This window comes from Gallus gallus, chromosome Z, assembly GCF_016699485.2.
Source record: "Gallus gallus isolate bGalGal1 chromosome Z, bGalGal1.mat.broiler.GRCg7b, whole genome shotgun sequence".
NCBI classification, from domain to species: Eukaryota; Metazoa; Chordata; class Aves; order Galliformes; family Phasianidae; genus Gallus; species Gallus gallus.
Genome location: NC_052572.1, coordinates 13,468,482 through 13,490,804, shown reverse-complemented (window position 1 = coordinate 13,490,804; position 22,323 = coordinate 13,468,482). Strand labels below are relative to the sequence as shown.

The following is a 22,323-nucleotide window of genomic DNA, read 5'->3' as shown; positions in this document are numbered from 1 at the left end:
CTTTGTGACTTTGGGGGATTTGGGCTTCTTGGAAAAGGTTGTTATTGATGAGCTGCCATAAAACCTGGTAGAGAAAAAAAAACTGAGAAAAAGAAAGGATAAAACTCCAGCTATTCTGTAGATATTGCCTCCAAATTTTCCCATTGAGAAATGCCTCTTCCTCATGCTCTGCTCGTGTCCAAAGGATTTATTAAATAGTCCAACTACTTTGAAAAAGACTCCTACCTACTCATAATACTACTTCCTCCCCTCCAGTGTTAGGCATTCAGCTGGATTTTTTTTTGTTGTTCCGTTCTGCTTTTGAGAAGGCTTAATGTCTTTCCTAAAATGCCATAAGATGTCCTCACATTTTCAGGACAGATGAAGTACATTCTGACCCAGGCAAATACGAAAACTGAGAACAGAAGGTGACAATTCTAGCAGGGAAAGGACTGTGATGTAACAGAAGCTGTCACACACAGCTGTGCTGGAAACCTGCAAGCAGGCAGCTGGGAGGAAAAGGGTCCACAGGGCATCTACAGGGCAGGACCCGGTTGGGTTGAGGAGTGGGAAAGATGCAGTAGATCATTAGAAAGAAAGAGGAGGAACACAGGAGCCCTGAAGAGATTTCAGTGTGTCAAATGAATGGTGAGATATAAGGGGCTGGATGAAGAATTTGAAATGCAATCTTCATTAATATTTTGTCTGTCTTAACTCAGACTAATTTATTTTATGGACATGGGGATCTGTTGCTACTGATATCTGAAGATGAATAACAGGCAATTTAGTTTTTTTTCAACTGTACCTTAATCAGAAAACCTCAGGATTTCTTGATGACCTGTACTGGTTTTCTACATTTTCCTTTCTGAAGGCACAAATTACCAAGTCACTCTTCTTTTTCTATTTTCTATGAGAAAATTTCTCAATGGTTTTCTCTTCCCTCCAGCAGGAATGAAGACTAATGATACCCACTGGGCTCATTGTCAAAGCCTGTGTTGTGCCCCCCTCCCCCCCCCCCAAAAAAAAAAAAGATTAGAAATGCTGCTTTAGAAAGTTGGGAATAAACATGGGCCAAACACTCAGAAGTTCCCCAAAGATGCTGCTCCTTCATATTCAGCATCAAATTTGGTGTTTATTCTGCTTATCTTAATCTGTGAGATGTCTGCAAAAATTTACAATTTTCTAAAAAAAAAAAAAAAAAAAAAAAAAAAACACGAGAAGAGTAATTAAAATAACAATTAAGATCCAGGCTTAATCCTCATTTCCAGCACCACAGAAAGCAAAGCATTTTTCAGCTGAAGGTAGGGTTTACAAGAGTTACGTAAGTTGCAGATACAAACATGAAAAAAACAAGGGAGATGTATATTCTGGTAGGCATTTATTGATAGTAAGAAACAACATCTGTTACTTACAAAGCACACAAGCTTCCTGCTGATAGCGCTGCACTCGCTTGGTCACTCAGCCTCCTGCTCACCACCCACCCCTTTGTCATTGCAGCCATCCTTTGAAAGGGCAGTCGAGAGGGGCACCTCAGCTGACTTGCAAGATTCAACCTTGGTGAGCAAAGGTGTCACTGCCTGATGACTCCTTGCTTTTAGTAACTGTCTTTCTTCCAAGGTTGTCTCCAAGGGATCGTATGCTCTCTCCATGCCTGCAAGAATGTATTTTCCCTAATAGGTCCCTCTGAGAAAGATGTGCCATGGTAGACTTCCCTATGCAATGGTCTGTGAGCAAACAGGTATTGGCACAAGCATAAATATATGTGACAAATGTGATGCAGTTATCTGCGCTTAGAAATGTAGCTCATGGTGATAGCTAGAACAGTGTAAAATGGTGATTTTTCTTGAAGTGCTTCTGTGTAGAAGAAACTGAGCAAAGACATTCTTCTCATTACTTAAAGCTGACTTTGCTTTTAATGCACATTGTTTTGACCTTTAAAAGCTTCAGGCTCAGCAACAGGTTCAATGCTATAGATGCTGTTTGCACAGCTGAATGAAGCACAGCAGGAAGAAGTTACTCTATTAAAAGTGAAGAGTCGTATGTCTTATTTTGTAAAGCCTATTCTTTTTCTAAGAAACTCTATCTAGTCAGCAAATGTGTATAGTTGTGCTGCTCTCAGAAAAATGCATTTGCCATGCTATATAGTGTAATCCATCACTGCTTTGGCGATTGCAGTTCAGGAACACTTCTTAATTGTGACAGGAATGCAAACAAAACTTGCCAGTGCTAAGCTTGGGGCCTAAGCCAAGAGCCTTTGGATCATCAGAGAGTGCGGCTCTGCCTAACGAAGGGCCCTGGGCAGTGCGACCAGAGCCAATGCACACAGCCCCATGGGCTGCAGTGGGCTTCACAGCACAGCCTGTATTTGATAGAGCATGGTTTGAAGTATGTCCTGCCCAAGAGTTGACACATTTTGACCTATCCCATGGCAATAAACAAAATGAACCATAACACATCTCATTTGGTCTGCGCATCACAAGGCCTGATGCTGACGATGGTGACAGTCTGCCCGCGGCACTGGAGCCGCCCGACCTCGCACTCTGTCATGGTCTGGTGGGCACTGAAGTCGCTCACGGCAGCACAGACCCGGATGCCGCCCTCCTCGCATGGCGCGTCTTCGTCACACACACAGCTGTTGGATCGCGCTGAGCAAGGACACAGAGGAAAAGGCACTCAGGATGGCATCTGACCCAATGCAACGCGAACCAAACCGTTCCTAGCAAAATGTTACTGGGAGTAACAGCAGTGTGCGGAGGGCGCTCTTCCCAGCCAATTGCAACATGAGCTGGCGTTCAGGTCTGATGGCAAAACTGGAAGCACCAACAGGTGGTGCTGGCTGCAACAGGAGCCCAGTGCAGACAGCAGGCCTTCCTCCTCAGCTAGGTTGGCTGTGCTTGTGGGAAAGCTTCATCAGCTGCACGGCTTATTGCTCTGAGATATCTCTGATGTTACCGCTGGAAATCTGCTAACGCCAGTTTGCGAACCTACTGCTCTGGATTCCAGATACCATGTACAATGAGGGGTCTGTCCTTGGAAACTAACAAACTAGTCATGCACACATAGCTTGCATTTTTACTCATCTATAGGCAGTGTCACTACAGCAAAAGGATTTGCTCCTACAACTAAATGCGCATAGTTGTATCAGTGCCAACATCTAAATAATCATGTAAGGAGGACTGAGATTTACTTTTCACAACCGTGTATTTCAGTCTGGTGTGTTTGTCTCTGCTGAAGCTCCATCCAATTTTGTTATCTTTTTTTTTTTTCTTTTTGTATTATTTTTGTCTGTTCGGTGTTGGTAGACAAAATAGACAAATTCCTATCAAGCAATCTTTTTTACTGTCAGAATATGACAATAACTGTACCTTCTATCTGGGGCACTTCTGAAAACGTAATTTACTCCTTTATCTTCCCATTTCTGCCAGCCCTCCATTAAATGCACTGTAATGGACGACACTCAGGGAAATTAGATCAGGGAATTTGAGAACTTCCACTGAACACAGACTGCAAAAGATTGGGCTTCTTTCCTCTGGGGGAATATTCCTTCACCTTTGCTCACAATATGAGAAACTGGGGATATGCAGCAAAGTGCAAACAAAAACAAGTGGCTTTTCTAGGTGGTACAGAATGAAATATTCAATTACTTGCCACAGGATACAGCTGGGGAGATAGCTCATCCAATTCCAGGAAAAGCCTAACTGTTCTTGAGGACAGCAAAGACTCCTGCAGGTATTGAGTTGGGAAACTTAAAACAGTGAAAAAAGAGTAAGGCAAAAGCTTCACCCACAACTTCCCAAGGAACATCATATCAGATAACCCACTGGGGAGGGAGTTGGTGTAAGCTTTTCCTGTAGACTGCTCATTCTGTTACTATCTCCCAGGGGGGTTTCTTTTCCTTCCTGCCATACTCAAGACACCAAACACTGGGTGAACGGCTTGTACCCGCTCAGCAGTAGTGTGTGCCCCATACTGCTGGGAAGGTTGGAGGTGCTGCACCAGCACAGGGCCACTGCCACTGTAAATGGGTGTAAATGAGGTTATGAACTTTGTTTTGTTCACACAAGCAAATTTCGCTTAGAATCATGAAGAATCTCTCACCTTCACATTTCTCCCATGAGCAGCATGACCCACATGATCTCTCAGCTGCCTGACGTGCTTTGCAGTTTGCTGCATTAGTAAGAGAGTATTTTCTACCCATACACTCTAAGGCATACATCTTGCAAACAGTTAAATGTACGCTCCTCTCTGTTCTTGGATCTGTGGCACAGATGTCCAGGGAAGGACTGAAAATAAAAAGCAGGGATCACGTCATTTAAAAGTGTTTTATCTTGGTATGTCTTACGAAGAGCTGAGAGAACAGAAAACATTCAGTGCCCAATTCTTGTTTTCACCCTTCAGTGAGGTACATCCAAAGAAAGCAGTGGTGAACTTGAGGCTTAGATGCATGAATAATTCAGACTTTTTTGTTCTCCACACAATGCTGCCCCTGAGATGTTAGCTCCTCGCTTGCCACGGGCCCCTTAACTATGGTGCTTAGTCACAATACTAGTTGCTACATTTGTCACCTGTATTTTCCTTACTGATCTTCTGTTGACATAAAGAATGAGTTTAACTCTTTTATTCTGAGGCACAGCAAGAGCCCAACAGATGTGTAGTGCCAAGCAGCTAATAACAGAAACTGTGCATCTCTCTCCATTGCATCATTTTCTTATCTGGCTGCACATCCTATGAGAGGCTGGGGCAGTGATTTTTGATGTCAAAGTTATCTTAGCAGTAAGGGTACAGGAAATTCTTAAGTTTTGAATATCAGCTTAAATTTGGAATAACAGTGTGATCCACTGGAAGCATCTAATCTTTAAGTTAAGTTGTTTATTATGTTTAAAATTGCTCAGAGGCCTTTATATTTGCCTGAGAAGGGTAAATCTCAGTATCTGAGCCTTAAGGACAAAATTTTGTAGAAGAGGCAGGTTAATTTAGCTGAAAAGAGAGAAGTCAGATAGGATTGTGTTAATGTCTTCGCTTTGCACCACTTTATCAGCAGCAGAGGGGATGGAGGCTGATTTCACCACTTGGTTGAACACAGGGAAATCTGATTGCTGGGACAGAAACAAGGAATGAATGCTCCATTTTGCCGATCTGTAGCTACAGTGCAGTAATACTTCAAACTATCTTGAGATTGCTGTACCTATTTGCTATGGCTGGATCAGCTGGGGAGAAGTCAGTGGAAATCAACATGTCCAGATGCATCAAAAAAAGGACAGTGAATCTGTACGTATAAGAGAATTTATTAATTTGTACTAATTTAGAAAGACTGTTACAGGGGGCTCAGAGCAGTGCAATAAAGATTATCCAAGGCAAGGAAGAGCCCTTGTGTAAAGGGAACCTGAAAGAATTCAACAACTTCTACCCGGGGCGGGGGGAAGGAACATGCCTTTACTGAAGAACATATTATGAGAAATGAAATTGCAGCTGTAAGTCAGCATATACTTTCTCTCCCTTTCACCTGCTATGAGAGGTGGGCAGTTTTTAGTTCAAACTAAGTGAGAAATTGAACTGGAAGTGATTAACATCTTAAAACTGTATTCAAGCACATATGTTTTAAAAGAACGTAGGCCAAGACAGGGATGCTACACAAATAACTGTTGAGGAAAAACTCTTGAATCTTGTGATTAAGTGTGGTGATAGTCTTTAGCCTCCAGTAGCTGATTTTTCATCCATCTTAATGCACTAGCTGCACTATGACCCTTTCCTCACCTCACACCCTTTCAAACAGGAAAGCTTGTGTTCATGCTGTTATGTTCTCTCTGTCCACAAAAGGAGACCAAAACCAATGGCCTGTTAGAGTTGGTCCCTCACCCTCACAATTCCTGAGCTGTATTTGGAGCTACCTGGGAGCTGACCCTTCCAAAAACTCTGCCAGGAGCTGCTTTAGGGATTCAGCAGCTCCATTGCCCAGGATCATTCTCTGGCTGTTAGTGGTGAAGGTAGATGTAATCTCAGGCACTGTCATGAGGGACAAATGACCCCTCACCACACTGTGGGGTTCTTGTGCTGTCACTGGATTTGTGATGCATCTGAAGCCACGGTGGTTCTTCCCATGTGAACTGTTCCCACCACTTAAGCAGTGGCTGCTGCTGAGTGTCACCACCACAGCAGAGCAAACAGGGTTACTTCTGCACTCTGAGGAAGGACCAAGATCTACTGACATGCCTTTGTCCTACAGCATTGGTAGGCTGGCAGATTGGTCTGCTTTGACAGGTGATGACTTATCCTTCTATTATTAGAAGTGTTATTTCAAGACAGCAAAAAGACAGCATCAGTAACAAAAATGACTGCTATCTATCTTCCTGCCATTTAAAATGTAATTAAAAAAAAATAGAAACAGGAGGCAGTAGATTAATTTTAACTGAAGCTTAAATGCATAACTGAGTGCACTTAATTAAATTTACGTTATTGTGACTTTATCCAGCCTTTCCCCAGTGTTGTGAACCCCCCTAAATAACTTCACTGCATCCAGGGACCAGAGAAGACGTTGTTGCCGCACTTGAGTGAGTACTGAGACAAAATATGTAGGACTAGGTTAGTAAAACAACTGACTATTTTAAATATAGGAATAGACTCTTAACAGGCTTGTTACAAACCTCACACTTGTGCAAGGGAATGTCTTCAAATACTGGCTAAGATTCCAGTGGATCTACAAAACCTGAACAAAAATCACCCATTGTAATTCTAAGATGTTCAAATTGTGTTAATTTTGGCTTATAACCGGAGTCACCGTGCAGGGCATTATTGATGACAAAAGTACACCTACTCCACTGAGAAATTCTGCTACTTTGAAATCACTGGAGAGGACTTCAAAATATCTTCTCCCTGCTATATGAGGAAAGGACCAATCCAGTCTGTTATCCTTAAGTTTCCAAACTGCTTAGCTCTTGTTGTGATATAAGCTGGCTGGATTTCATGTTTAAAGCTCAGCAGTGAATTCATAGAAAACTTTATCTGATCTTTGAAAACCAGCCAGATGTTAGAGTGCTGAATTCTTTGGCATATTTGGCTGTCATCACAGGATGGTCTGAGAGGCCTCTTCCTGTTAATTCTCTGTTTTGATTCTGTTCCTTCAACATTTTGCAAGGAACTGACAGTTCGACTCATTTCCATACCTTTGTCCTGCACTGCTTATTGCTGAATGTAGGCTTAGATCAGACAGGAAATAAACGCTGGTCTGCAAGTTATGAGGTCAGGAAGGGTGACGTAACTGATCTGTGCAAATGGCTGTGTAAATGGGAAATTAGGTTATTGTGCTGTTAGTAATGCTGCAGTCCCTACCAGGGAAAAGAAAGCTGCTTTATTTCCCTACCTTACTGCTTTGATGCTTTATATCCCAAGGGTCTCTGTTCTAACTTTTCCTCCATCTTCTAAATCCTCAAAATATCATTTTATCTTTTTTCATCTATCTCACGGATCAAGTGGAACTGAAATTATCCCTTCACCTTCTGTCATCTAACCAAATTCCATCATTGCTAAAACCCACTGACAGCTCTGACAAGGCAGGTAAGTGATGAGCAGGACATTGATTGAGCTGTAAAGCAAACAAAGTACAATGCCTGCTTCTCGTGAGTAAATCTTTCTAAAGTGTCATAGAATGAAAACTTAAGAAATTTAATTGGACTTGAATAAAGTGAGAAGGTCATTGCTAAATCCAGCCTGAACTTACCCACACTCATAGGGCAATTTGCACACACATTGCGACTGCTGCACTTTCTCCCATGGCTGACATTTAGGCTCTGTCACTTCTGGTTTCACACTGGGAACTGAAGTAAAAGAACACAGACAATGCCAAGGGTCAGAAAAACAAGGGCTGCTATAGCTCTACTCCAAAAGTATCCTACCAGCTGAACATAAAAGGCACTGGATTATGCAGCCATGACAAAAAATCATAACCTGCATGTTCATTAAAAGTGTCTACTGCACAGAGGGAACCAACATTATTAAAAATATATGATACACTTTACAAAGTTACTGAACAGTAATTTATCCATAGGTCATGAGTCAGATGGAAAGAGCCAGGTACTGTGTTCAAGCTCAAACACCCATCTCATTTCTGCAGCAGCTGTCAGTCTCTGCTAATCTTAGCAGTGCTGAATCATTGCTAGCAACAGCTTTATCATTAGGTTTCAGAGTTACTGGCTTCACTACTGGTACCAGAAAAGCTAGGGCTCCAAAGCCCTATGTTGAAATAGCGAGTCTTACTATTGTTAGGCACTGATGGTAATGAAAGCTGCAAGTTCCAACTTACAGTCCTTAATCTTCACTATTTTTTCTAACAGTTCTACAAATGTAGTGCTCCCATAAGCAAGACACAATCTATTTCTAAAGATGGAAGCATTTGAAACTCTCTAATCATTGCTGGAATTTCAATACATGATGCAAAAAACAAAAACAAACAACAACAACAACAAACCCAACAAAACAAAAAAGGGCTTGTAAGGCTAAGCTGAAAGAATTGGGAAGTTGGCATGTACTGGTATTTTTGTACTTCAGCAGTGGTGAGCTGAACTATGTACAGACATGTTAAATCTCTCAGAAATTCCTGTGGTTGATATGCACATAGATTTGATACAGTGATGAATGACTGAGAATGGGAAAGTCAGAGGTTGCTGCTCTTTTAGTCTAAGCCTGATTGTCACCTGCCCTTCATCTCCAATCAGGCTACCTCAGGCAGCAGCTGGCTGACCAAAAGACAACATACTTGAACAGTAGGAGGCACGCCTGGATAGCAGCCATGTCAGCTATAGTTCTATGTTCTATCTATACCACCAATGGTCTACCCAGAAAATACACTCCTGTGTTGCACTTGGAGGATTGCAATGGCTTACCTGCCTTTTTGCACTGGATGGTTTTCATGTCAGGAGTCCACTTGAGACTGGGCTCGCACAAAATGGAGTCTGCCCCTTCTAGATGCATGCCATGTGGACAGGACAGAGTTATTCTCTCACCAATCTCGTATGAAGGTTTCCATGGCTCTCCTTGCAGCCCCCCTTCCAAGAGAGGCAGGAGGCAAGAAGTTTCTAAGGAATGAAGCATTTGAGATAGCCACAGTGAACCAGTGGGCTACAGAAAAGGGTTTTATCTCCTCCTAAGTTTCTTAAGAAATCAAATCATAAGATTAGATGATTCTCCTGTAGGTATATCTGATCATTTTAGCATGAGCTGATCATGAGCTGATAACTGATCATTTTAGCATGACCATTTAGCAACTCATCACACCAGGAAAGTGAATGTGCAGTACCAAGGATGCTCTGATGATATCTCCTCCTGCTACCTGCAGGTCTGACCCATGCTTCTGCTGAGGACTCATACCAGTGAGTAACAAACTAGTATGGTCAGGTCATACAAACAGGGCCTTAGGACATCCTGAGGACTTAGTTCTGATGCACAGTTAGATGGTGTTCAAGCCTTTGTAGTAGTCAGTTATGGCTAGAAGGGGAAAGAAGAAAAGTCTCTAATCCCACTCAATACTGAATAAGAAACGCTTGTGGCAAAAAAAAACCCTAAGGATGATGGACTGGTTAAGAGGAAAAGAGTGGAGTGAGGAGACTGTCCAAGATGTAAAGTGATCCCTGAAGCTGTGCTTTTATGATAAGATGGTTACTTGAGAACTTTGTAGTTATTCAGTGCTGCCTTCTGGACCTTTTACTCAGTTTGCTTGGCTCATATCAATAGTTCTTGGATTGCACCACAGGACTGAATTAAGGAACAAAATTTTTTCACATAGAAAGCAATTCTTGGACTGGACTTTTCTCCTTGTTCCACTTCCTGTCTTTCTTAAAACCAGCCCTCTTGGACATGTTTCTATTCAGTATAAAAAATGTGGCAGCAAAATAAAAGTCAGCATACACCAAATTCTGTCTAGGGATCTAGGGAATACAAGTGTGCATTTCCCCTGTTACTACTGGAAAGCAGACATTCAGAGAAGTTTCACTGGAATTCAGGAATTAAGTTGTATTTCAAAGTGAGAAACAGACATACCCTGGCAATATCTGTCTCCGCCTTGCCACTCCAAATTACTGCCACACTTAGCAACAGGATTACCAATGAGAGCATATCCATGTCTGCAAGCATAAACAATGGTTTTCCCAACAGGATATGAGTTTTCAGCATTCTGAAAGAAAATAAATAGGTGTTATTTGGAATATATAATCTAAAAGTGATTAAGAGAGTCTCTGGAATACTGTGGGCAGTGCTGGTTATCAATAGTCAGAAGATGTGATCAAAATGGAGATGTGGGAAAAAAAATCAGCAAAATACAGAATATTCTGGCTACCTTAGCTTACTAAATTAAGGTAGGGCTAGGTTTGAGGGCACCTTTTGCCAGAGATCTGGCACTGACACATCAGTGATGGAACAGTTCTATCTTGCCAGTGTTTAAGCGAACTGCAAATATATCCGTCATCAAGCATTAGAGGAGGAATACAAGCTCTTAAACAGCCTTACAAGTGGATCAGTGAACAACGTATGGCTTTGCTAATTCTTAGGAAGACATATTATCAGTTCCCTCAAGGTGAATGTGATAACGGTCACTCAGAGGAGCTGGACTTCAGGACACATGCCATTTGTCGTTTTATATATCCCTCTGTTATATGAAAAATCTGACTATTATTAAAAAAAAAAAAAAAAAAAAAAAGAGAGACTACATGTCAAAGTGCAGGGATTTACCTTTAGTTTTTGAACCAATAGCTCTGATATGGGAGACAACTATTGATTAGAGAAAAAAAAAAACACTAGCAAAAGAGAGAGCACAAAATTTAGGACCTTGCCTCTGGTTGCAGTTGTGCAGAGACAATTAATGTGTTTGTAACGTATTCTTTTATCTATTTATTGAGCAGAAATAAAGAAGATGTAATCAATACTCTGAAGAATTTCTCCCCCTTGTTATGTAGGCCCAATTTAATCACCACAAATACCTTTACATATCATAATTTCAACAAAGAATAAGAGAGTGTAATGCTGAATCACAGGGTATAAACTGAAGATTCCTAAAATCTGTTTATGATTTTGCTGTGGACATTCTGGATGACCTTGCATAGTCTCTATGCCGTTTTCTCTCTTATTTCCTTTATATTACTATGTAATTCACAAAGCGCAGATGTTTTTTAATATGTCTTTAGGATAATGGTACAAGTAGATTTCTTTATTCTATAGGCAGCATGCTACTGAAAAGTAGAGATTTTGTTCTGGTTTCTGGATGACTTTATGGTTTACTTTTATTCTTAATAAAAAGTCTTAGCAAACATCTTGTAAATTTCAGCCAGGGAAAACTGCTGAGAAAGACGCTATGCAGTAGCTCTGATACAGAGCCTACCGGGATAAATACGTGGCTGCAAGTAGGTCTCTGCATTAACTGAAGTTGAAACACTGCTGATAGGGATAGGACAGATAATGGAGTAATAGAAATAACTTACTCGAACAAATCCATTTGCCAAGACAGGAGGAGGTGAACAGAATTCTGTAGGAGTTATGGATGTATCAAAACAGTGTGGCTCAATAAAGCTATAATGTAAACATAAGTATGGTTAAGTTTGAATTCAGCTTTCCTTTCAAAATGCTACACTTTCAAAGAAGCCTAATTTCACGAGTATCATATGTCCCACTTACATCAGGATTGTACTTAAAGTGGGCACTGCCAGGTTATCTGAGAGAGTACTGAACAGAATAGTGTCACATTTACTGTTTTTCAATCCATTTTCCAGTCACACTTTCTATCAGAATCACAACTTCTGAGTTCCATTTTGTTTCAGCTTAAATGTGACAGCTCAGTAAATGACCTTCTCCCTGAATTCAATAGCTTACGTGGTGTGTTGGATTAAATTTTTAACACTTCCTGTATCCATACCCCAGATATTCCTTTTCTGCTTACCGAAAGTGCTGCAGCTCTTCATCCTCACAGGGCCTGCTCTCATGCTGCTCTCCTATGCAGTCCTTCCCTCCGCCACTTGGGGAGGGGTTGTTGCACGTTCTGCTCCTGGCTTTCCTTTCCCCTGAACAAGAGCTCCAGGAAGACCAGCAACTCCAGTGTCCATCAACAACACCTATGGAAAATTTGAGAATGTTTCACGCTAAACAGCTCTATAGGGTTGTTGTCCTTAAAAACAAACAAGCAAACACAAAAAACCAGATGGCAATGATCTGATTTCTCCCAAACTCACCATTTCTGTAACTATAATCCCACAGACTTGGAATTACTTACAATTGTAAGACAGCTAAGTAAAAAATTAAAGAACAAAATTTTTAAGATTTACGGATGGCTGTTCATTTAGTACATATTCCTTCCTACTTATATTGCTATTCCTTCCCATTTATGTGTTTATTTATTTATTTGTAGAAGGTTGCAGTTTGAGTTGTTAACGTTGTCCACTGCATTTAACAATAATAATACAAATGATCCTTTGTGAAGTACTGCTTGGACATGCAAAGCAAGTCTCAGGCTCATGTGAAGATCCTCCTGAGCTGAATGCTGGGCAGCAGTGGTTCATGCAGCAGGACAGACTCCAGAAGCAGGAAAGCACGTATGTCAATTCTGAACTCTTATAAGCATAAAAAGTGCTCACCTGGCTGATCTTGCACGAGAGTTCCCAGCTCACAGGCTGCTCCAAATGTGTAAGGCTTGCAGTAGCACGTGCACTGAGTTCCTTCCACAGCTGCCTCACCCCCATTCTGGCATGGCTGACATTTGCAGGGATCATTTTCAGCCATATATTCTTCAATGGATTGCTTTAGATAATGTTTTTTGACTGAGGAGCAGGGTACTTCCTTTACCAGCTCGTATAATGGTGTTAGCTGCACAGAATAGAGAAACATTGATATTAAATAGCTGTACTAGAGATAGAAGAGTGTGTAAGCATATTTTGTCATGTGAAATGGTTTGTAATATATATTCCTGCACTTGGGACTTGAAAGATGCGCTGATTTCCTTTGTGGCTAAATTCTTATGCTAATTTTTAATATTAACCTTTTTCTGGAAATTCAGCTTTGCTTAAACAGCATCCCTTAAAGCTACTGGTTACCTTAGATATGTTTAAAAGTATTTGAGATATGATATTACAGTTGAGATAAATGTGTACTATAAAACAGGTCAGCAAGGTACAAAAACCCTAATCCTTGCCAAACTATTTCCAATTCAAAAGCCTGGATATCACGTCATTTCGCTGAGCAGTGACTGAAGGCAACAATAAGGAAAAACATTTTGCATTAACTGAAAATCCCCTGACAATTCCTTTGCTATCACACCTTTTTTTCATTATATTGGCCTGCTTCCAAAAGGAGTTTAAACAAGGTAGTGATGAATATGGTCATGATCAACTTTATGTGTCCAGCTACCTGAATACCTGGTTATACCAAATTTCTGCATGCAGAGAAAAGGGAGAGGGACAAAAAGGATACAGAGAAGCTGACAAGCTGAGTGAAACCTGCCAATATGCCTTTCAGAAACAGGGCTATGTGGAAACCGGGCAATTTCCAGTGTTAGTATGATCCCTTATCCTTACACAGAGCTCTACTAAGCTTACTGAAGGCTTGTAAAAGTGTAAGTATTGACTTGCCAGAGGCTAGTATGATACAGCTATCACTTCATGTTAACTTCATGGAATTCATTTCCTGTGAATTTTTTATTTAGTTTATAAATTAATCTGAATACAAAATGATTTCAGACTACCGCGTGATTAATCACCAGCTATAGCTTAATCATTTCTCCCCTTGAAGTAATCCCATCTGCTCATCTGTGCTTCAGGAAGCCATCCTTACTTTTTGTTTAATTACTCTGGGGTAGTCTGTCACAGATCTGGCCCAAGTGGAGTATCTCTGATTGTTCCCAGCAGGATCATCCAGGTCCAGATAACTAAGGCCAGCAACAGCACTTGGGCTTCCACCTTCTATGTATGGATCTCCTCTAATCTTACTGCCACTGCTTCCTGAAGATTTGGGATGAAAAATAAAGAAAATGCCATCGTTGTGATATTTGCAAATGGTAATAGAAATGATATATGCAAAATCTGTACTAGTAAGTAGTCAAAGGACTCACTGATGCAGATCAGCCATCTGTGCCTGTATCAAGGAGTCCTACACGGATAATATACAATAAATATCTGGTTTTGCAGGTGTCCAGAAAAGTTAGTAGTTATTGGGAAATCATCAGCTACATTTCATTGGTGCTAGGGAGCCTTTTAAACTAGACATTTGCATTCAAGATGTCAAGGTGCAGTTCAACAAAGCTATGAACACCTGCTCCTCATTTTGACAGATATTTAAAAGGTACAGTGGAAGCTGTAGACATAACTGTACAAGTCACTATTGAACATTCACCTGAAGAAGTCTGTAGCAGTTCATCCAGCTTGGAGCACTTTGTTTTCTTCTTCTTCACAATGAAGAAGTTCCAGCCTGATGTGGTACACTGATACATATCTGTTATGCTCATATCTGCAGATAAATCCATCCATTAATAGTATTGCACATAGAAAGCATGTTATGTTCATTTCTGAGTTGCCTATTGACTTCAAATGTGCTTTAGAAAGAAAAAAATAAGAAGGCAGCTAAAAAGCAGGTTATGTCTGACGGTCCACATGTTTCTAGAGCCTACAGATGGAGATGGGGGGTGTACCTGGAAAAGGCTTATTTCTTCTTTCTTTTTCTCAGCAATCTCTAATCCTACAGTACTGCTCCCCACTGAGCATGATTGTACCCAGCCTCCACTTTTAAGCAGTGTTTAAGCTTTAACATTATTTGAGATTCAGATTGGCCCCACAACTCTATTTTAGCCTAGTGGGGTCCTGAAACAACTGGGATAATTTGGCTACCCAGATCACTGTAGGTCGCAGAGGCAGCTCTTTGACTGAACAGTGTAGTTTGAAACTTTTTATAATCTTCTTTCTTTTGCCCATGAAGAGAATGTGATGACAAGTAGAAGTCTCTTTCTAGATTTTAGGTATTAGCTGGAAGAACATCTAAAGAAATTTTTATTCTTGTTTGCTCGCTTTCTTTCTGGTAACAAATACTTGGTACTCTACCTTCTGCTTTCATTTTGTCGGTATCCATATAAAATATAACTTTGTATTGTCCTCCTAGAGATCCAGAGTGTAAGAAATGAGTCCCAAAATTCTCAATAAATCTTCGGTAGGCACTGTAATCATAGAAGACTGGAAGGTTGGCGAGCTCCTTCCAGAATGGTTCCGCAAGAGTGAGAAACTCTGGGTTGTTGTTAATAAATTGAGCAACTTCCACAGTGTTCTCAACAACCATCAGATGTCTACTCTGGGGAAAGGAAAATAAATCAGTCATGCTTCATTTTACTAAAAGGATAGTACCTATCAGCCAGATGATGAAGATGTGATATCAGATACTGAACACAGGTTTATAGAATTGTTGAAAGCAAACGGGGGGCACCAGAAAAGCTTTCCTTTTTACTCTGTTTTTATCTAGTGGATCCTTCATTTGTAAGGTGTTGTAGCCATTTTGAAGATGCTACTGAACATAAAAGCCTACATGCCTGCACAATGATCACCATCTCAGCCTCCCAAAGTTCCTTTGGAATTCTGTTAGACTAAGTCTCAAAACACATTGTTGTTAGAGCAGCAAGACAAGCTTATCCTCTTCAGCATAGAGGCCATAAAATTTATATGTTTGTGACTTGATTTTGATTGCTGTAAGATAGAGGTTTTACTTCTTAATTGAGAGTCACTCGCAAATTACTTATCTAATGCTTCATTTTATACATATCAAAAGCAAAAGTTCTCTCTTAATGGAGTGCTATTAGAGGAAAATATACTATAAAATAATTTAATCACTGTATTGTTTGAATATTTTCAGTCTGATACACTCACAAATATAGTAGAGAAAAAAATGTGTGGAAGAAAATGGAAATGATTAATCAATTATAACAAGAAGCTGATGCTTTTCTTCTTCAAATATGGAGGAAAAAAAGCTAGTAAATAAATAAATCACTGTTAAAGATGTAAAATGGAGAAAGAAAAGAACAGCAGCCAAGCCATCTTTATTGGCAACCAAACCATTGATCTCTTTGAAAAGATTTTAAGGAATTTCTTTTCTGTCATGCCCTTTCTGCCAAAAATATGTGAGCAGAATGGATTTGTGCATCTCTCTATAAAAGTGCATGAAAACAATGACGGAAATGTTCATGCAAAATTTCAAGCTACATTGGCAATTCACACATACCTTACGGCTCTGTTGCTCATTTTTCTTCTCCGAATAACTGTGGCCACTGTTTGATTTTTTCTTCTTTTCTGTGTGCTTCATATATGACCAGCTACTGTTGAAAAATTCATAACTGAAATCATTCTGAATTTTAACCTAGAAAATGGAAGATAGAATTCTGTATAAAGAGGTTCATGAAGGCTGTTAGAAGTGATACAGAGTACAGCAAGTCCTTCCTGGTGCAAAAAATCTGAGGTGTTTTTCAGGCTGAATCCATTTCAGATTTCATAAAGTGTAGTGAAAGTGCGTTACATATAGGATGAGAGGTAATGGCTTTAAGTTGCACCAGGGAAGGTTCAGATTGGATATTAGGGAACATTTCTTCCCATGAGGAGAGGTAGTGCATTGTAACAGGATGCCTAGGGAGGTAGTGGAGTCAACATCCCTGGAAGTGTTCAAGAAATGTGTAAATGTGGTTCTAAGGGACATTGTTTAGTGGGCATGGTGGTGATGGGTTGATGTTTGGGCTAGATGATCTTAGTGGTCTTTTCCAGCCTTAAAAATTATGATTCTGTGACATATGTATGTATATGTATATATACATGTAAGTTTGTGTATGAAGTATTTGCATTACGTAATAAAGTACATTAATGATTGCTTGGCATACTTTTGATAAGAAGGAGATAAACAAAATCCCCAAGACAGTGATTTGAAATAAAGCATCTCAAAAGGAAAATCTCCACAAAGTATTCCAAAGCCAGGTGCACATCATGGCACCATCACAGGTGCCAACATGTGATTCAAGTTGCAGCTTATTATAAATAAGTAGCTTTATGTTCCAGCTGTGAGAGAGTTAGAAATCATATCTGAGCAATTACATTTTTTTCTTTCCATTTTAGCAAGACATAAGCTAGCTTATTTCAAAACAATAAGCATATGTATACACCTTTGAAATAATTATATACCTTAATTTATTTATTTTAGCTTTTAATATACCCGATTCTTTTAGCATGAGCTGACAAAACGTTCACAGAGCATCTAATGTCATATGGCCCAAAACACCGTGGTGGCACTGAAACTTTTTTGCTATTGGCAGTAGTGTTAGTTTGATATAACTCCAGCCAGCAGATGTACAGTGGCACAGGATTCTTCTCTCTGCATTTAATTCTGTGAGAGATGAAACACAGCCACAGTTACTGGGGTTTCTGCAGAGAGGGAACAGGCATAATTCGTCTGTGTTTAGGGAAGCCTAACTGCTAAGGACCCTGCAAAATTTCTCATCCTCCCCATTATAGTTGTTACTCTAAACACTAAGTTGTGCTTTATGGAAACATACCTGGAAGGTATAAGCAAGAACACTTTCACTCAGCCTGTAGTATTCTCTCCCATCACCACTGAAGACTTTTCTGCATTGTCCTCCAAAGTTTTTTGTATGAATAACTCTTCCCCTAGTCTCTCCAGTGACTGCATCAAAGCTGCAAGAATAAAAGTATGAAAAATCACTAAGACACAGAGAAAGAAATTCCTCTACAGGAGTTGAAAGTTACCATCCTGTTACAACTGACTGCTGTATCTGCAGCTAAGATCATAATCTAATTTACTTAAGAAAAGGGGAACTCAACTGACAGATCCTTTCATATGTAGAACAAGAACACGTAAGCACATGGAAAAAAAGTTGTTAATTTTTCAACAAAAATGGACACATATTGATTGACATTAAGATATTTATGTTTATCACAAGTGATTTTATTTTTATTTTTCCAGCAATTCATGTGGAACAGCAACAACAGGACACCCATTCAAAAATATTTCTATACTATAGCTGAATCATATCACATTCCAAGTGATACAACTATGCTAAAGAAACATGAGATAATTACTTTGTTAGACTGCAGGTAGGATGCAAAAGGAGAAATAGATATGGATCCACAGTACTAAGTAAAACAGCAGTAAACAAGAAGAATGAATGTTGCTGGCTCATTTTTTTTCCATTCTGATAGTTATGTTTTAGTCGCTTACATCTGATTTCACATATTAGAAGATGTATTTAAATAGTAGAATAGAAAGCTCTATTCTTTGCCTCAGATTAAAATTGCTAGTACATCTCAGCTGCACTGAGCCACTAGGATGATGGAAGCAGCTGTAAGGAACACTTTTTCATATCAGATGCTCTACCACTGGCCCAGGAATTCTGTCTGTATAGCAGGAGCTTGTAAATACAATAAAAATATGAAAGCATTTGGCACCAGTGCTAATGAGGTCTGCACAGTACATTACCCTTGTCCTGTAAGTTCTGAATTTGGAGGTGTTTTATCAGTATCACATACAGTCAACTTCTCCTCACACTGATCTTCATCAGTACCATCTTCTTCACAATCCTGATCTCCATTGCACACGAGAGATCTGCTAATACACTGGCCTAGAGGGAAACAAAAATGCATGGACAAAGGAGAAATGTTTGTTTAAAATTAAACATCACCTAAAATCAAAGTGACTGTCCCACTTACTTGTGATGTTAATTAGCTGGCCATTCCCACAGCAGACTATGTGTGCTCAGAAGGGATTGTGAAACAACAGTAAATGCAGGCATTAAGAAATAGCGCATAGTACCCTCACGAAAGCCACAGCCAATTAAGTCTTCTCATACATTAATAAAACAGTTTATTTATAAATTTACTTGCTATGCTTTCATCTTGTGGCCTTATCACATGTGATTAAATCTGATTATCTCTCTGATAGCACCAAAACAAGTTAATCATATTTCTCTATGATAAATATCTACCCACTGAGGTAGTGTGTCTTTTTTGTGAAGGTAACAGAAGTTGCTTGGATGCTAGCATTAATCTGGGTGTCTAGGACCCAGGTGGTTTCTAAGATGTTCGAATATAGCCCAGATCAGTTTTGAGCAATGTCATCTAAGGTTCCATTCTTTAATTACCTTCTCTTAATTAAACACAAAAACGTACTTTGAAGCAATTCAGTAAATTGAAAATTGAAAACAAGCACATCTGAGGCCGAAAGAGAAAAAATTTCCTGCTAAATTAAATCTAATTGTAGGTCAAGGATTCTTCCATGGCATTACTCATTTATAAATTTCAAAGACAACAAAGTTATAATTTTTCACTTCAAAGTCCAGAAAATGGTGAAAAATATCTTGGATTGCACCTGAAGAGCATCTGAACCGATCGCCACAGCCATCCTCTGTTGGGCATCCCCTTGTTGGGGTGCAGGGTCTTGTTTCAAAGGCATCACCAGAGCAGGGGTTTCCCCCATACTGCCCATAAACCGCTACTGTCCGTCTTCGAACCTGAATGTAAACCAAGAGAGATCTTAGAAAATCGAAAGGCAAAGCAGAAATAGTTTACTGATGTCAAGATGCTGCTCTACTGCTGTATTCACTACCTTTTTCTAAGACTAACCACACTTCGTATTGCCACAATATGGTAACAAATTCACAAGTTAATAGTAAGACAACTATGTGGTCTTTAGATTGAGACATAAACTTGGTTGGTTTGTTCAATAATCTGATAGGAAACCAAAAGGAGGAAAGTGCTGACCAATTTCAGTTTTTTTTAATATTATTAACAGTCTAATTATGCCCATATGAATTTGCTAGAATTCTTCAAATGAAAGTGCTATTGAGGGATATAATAAAATCTAGCATTAAATAGGTTTCCTTTGGCTTCTAAGAAGTGTAAGTACGGTTTCGGAGCACATCTTTAATTTTGATCTATCCCTCCCTAAATGATGCAACATAAAAGTAAATGAGATGAAAGAAAATGAATGGTAAGATCAATAGAATTATACTTTCAAAATCATCAACTTGTTTTCATTGTGTGTAATATTCTGCAACAAAGTTTTCTTCCCTTGACATACAACCCCTCTGATGAAAAATGGGTGGAAGTGGTACAAGTCAGCGTCAGCCGAGGAACGTCTTGGTGTACTGAGCAGTTCAGTTAACCCGTTTGGAACTACCACCGAAACAAAACCAGCACAGATTATCTTACAGTGTGAATACCACAGCTTTGAAAGAGCGCACAGAGAAGACAGACTGGAGAGTTCCCTTCTCTAGGGTCCAGCAACCTTTCTTGCTCTTCTGTGGAGAAGGCATTTCAGGTGCTTTTGTTTGAAACTTGGTTTGAATTTAGAGATAGAACAGATTCTTCATTACTGGGGAAAAAAAAAAGCATATGTTTGTGAAATCATGCATACCTAAAAATGTGTCTATCTATACCTGTTTGTGGGTACAGCCATCACACTCGGACCAAGGGCCAAAAGAATTCCAATGGCAATTGACTGGACGGGAAGGGCTGTCCCGGCAGGGTTTTTTGCATTACAAAAGCAAAAGTGGAATATTGTCCGTTATTTCCATTCAAACACATTAGTGAGAAGCTTCCTTAAACATCTTTCCCCAAAGAAAATGAGGGGAGCCATCAGGCTCCCTCTAAAACCACTGAGATTTGCTTTTCATTTGTAAGAATAAAATCAGTTCCTTCTCAACCTTTCTGGTCACTGATCAGCAAGAAACTTGGTATGTTCCCTTGTCTTGAAGGTCAGTAAGGCTCTGTGAATCCACTGCTAACTTCAAAGACCAGATTCACATTGCAAATTAGAGAGCATCCAGACCACATCCAGAGGTGTCTGGGAAGCAGTCAGGGTTGCAATGCCTCCAGGATAAGCAGGAGGCATAGGGGCACGACCTGCCCACAGCATGGGGCTGGCTCAGGGCAAGCTGTGGTTTGCGGGCTCACACCACTGCTTGCTCCTCCTCCACCAAACAGAGAGATGAGGGACACCACAGTTTCTGCCTGTCACCATGGATAACAGTGGCAGTGCTGACAGCAAACAGTGTCTTCTCTGCCAGGAAATTAATTTGAAAACACCTTTAAGCCCAGCCCCACAACATGCAACAGACAATGTCAGTTAAATTATCCATGCTTATTCTGTACCATGCTATTTTCTAAATAAATATTCACCTGGAAAAAATGGGAAAGAAGCCTGAAACCTCCAGCAACAGAAAAATCCCCAGCATCTGAAAAAAAGAGAAGCAAAGCAAACTTACTTCTTTCTTTTCCTTATTTTTCCATTACCTCGTGCAGCTATTCCAACTTTCTGCAATGTTTACACTACTCTGCTTGGAGAAGTAAGGACAATAGTGCACTGATTTTCCCCAGCTTTGTCAGTTTTCTTCTTTCTTCCAATACTGCCCAGTCACATTTTCAGCCAAGTATTTCTCCACATTAATTAATATTTTATTACATTTGCCATATCCACTTCATCAGTACAAATTAAGTAAGCAATTGTCTTACCTTCATGTTAGAATTAGCACACAGACATCCAGCAATTACCAGGGAAAATACGCTTCCACTCGGTTCAGCAGCTGAAGGAGTCAGTCAGTCTGTCTGCTACTGTATGTTTCTGCTCGTTCTGCCTTGCTGTTCTGCTTTTCTTTCCCCCCAAAGGCTGAACACTGCTGAGGAATTTTATCTTAACCCAGCTAGTGCTCTCTGGGGACACAGGCTGCTCTTGGAGCTTCCCAGTGTTTTTAAGACACATAAATCAAAGCTTGGCTGGGCAGAATGGGGCTGGCAGAAAGTTGTGAGGAGTGCTTACTGGAAGAATGTCTTTATCTGTCACTATCTCCTTCCTCTGAAGGAGACTTTTCAGGCCAGTCCTGGTGTCACATACACTGTACCAGAGCTGGTCTCTGCCTCCAGCAGGCAGAAATGCTCTAGATTTAAGCTGATGTTGTCAAAGTTTCTGATCATGAACATTCAGTCTTCCCTTCTGCAGTCGTGTTGATTTCTGTGTATTGGTTCTCATATTGAAAATCAGCTGATGGATATGAATACAGTTTTATCCTGTTTTTATTATGGCCCTGTTGTGAGAGCCACAGGTATTTACGCTACATCAGCAGCTTCTTTTTTGGGGTTCACTTTTTCTTTCCCCACCCTGCCATGCCTTCTTTTTTTCTTCTGATTTTATTTTATTTTATTTTATTTTATTTTATTTTTTATTTTTTTTACTTTTGGGAGTTGATCTATTCTATTAAGGAAACAACACAAAACTTTCTGTGAATTTATCCTAGCATAGCCTAGCAGGAGACCCTCGTGGAAAAGCAGCTCCTCTATCTGAAATCTC

General features: G+C 40.0%; 1 protein-coding gene across 1 annotated transcript; it reads right to left on the bottom strand.

The window, feature by feature from the left end:
* Nucleotides 1–1,340: 1,340 nt before the first annotated feature.
* On the bottom strand, nucleotides 1,341–21,640 carry C7 (complement C7). Its single transcript, NM_001318402.2, has 18 exons — nucleotides 21,492–21,640; nucleotides 21,159–21,214; nucleotides 20,417–20,492; nucleotides 19,348–19,489; nucleotides 18,460–18,601; nucleotides 17,519–17,657; nucleotides 16,204–16,338; nucleotides 15,039–15,282; nucleotides 14,338–14,451; nucleotides 13,780–13,946; nucleotides 12,588–12,816; nucleotides 11,897–12,068; nucleotides 11,442–11,529; nucleotides 10,009–10,141; nucleotides 8,856–9,047; nucleotides 7,694–7,790; nucleotides 4,078–4,262; nucleotides 1,341–2,624 (listed from the first exon to the last, which is right to left on the bottom strand). Exons 1-18 carry the CDS (start codon nucleotides 21,495–21,497, stop codon nucleotides 2,437–2,439), a joined length of 2,505 nt encoding a protein of 834 aa, NP_001305331.2. The 5' UTR covers nucleotides 21,498–21,640; the 3' UTR covers nucleotides 1,341–2,436.
* Between the last annotated feature and the right edge of the window lie 683 nt (nucleotides 21,641–22,323).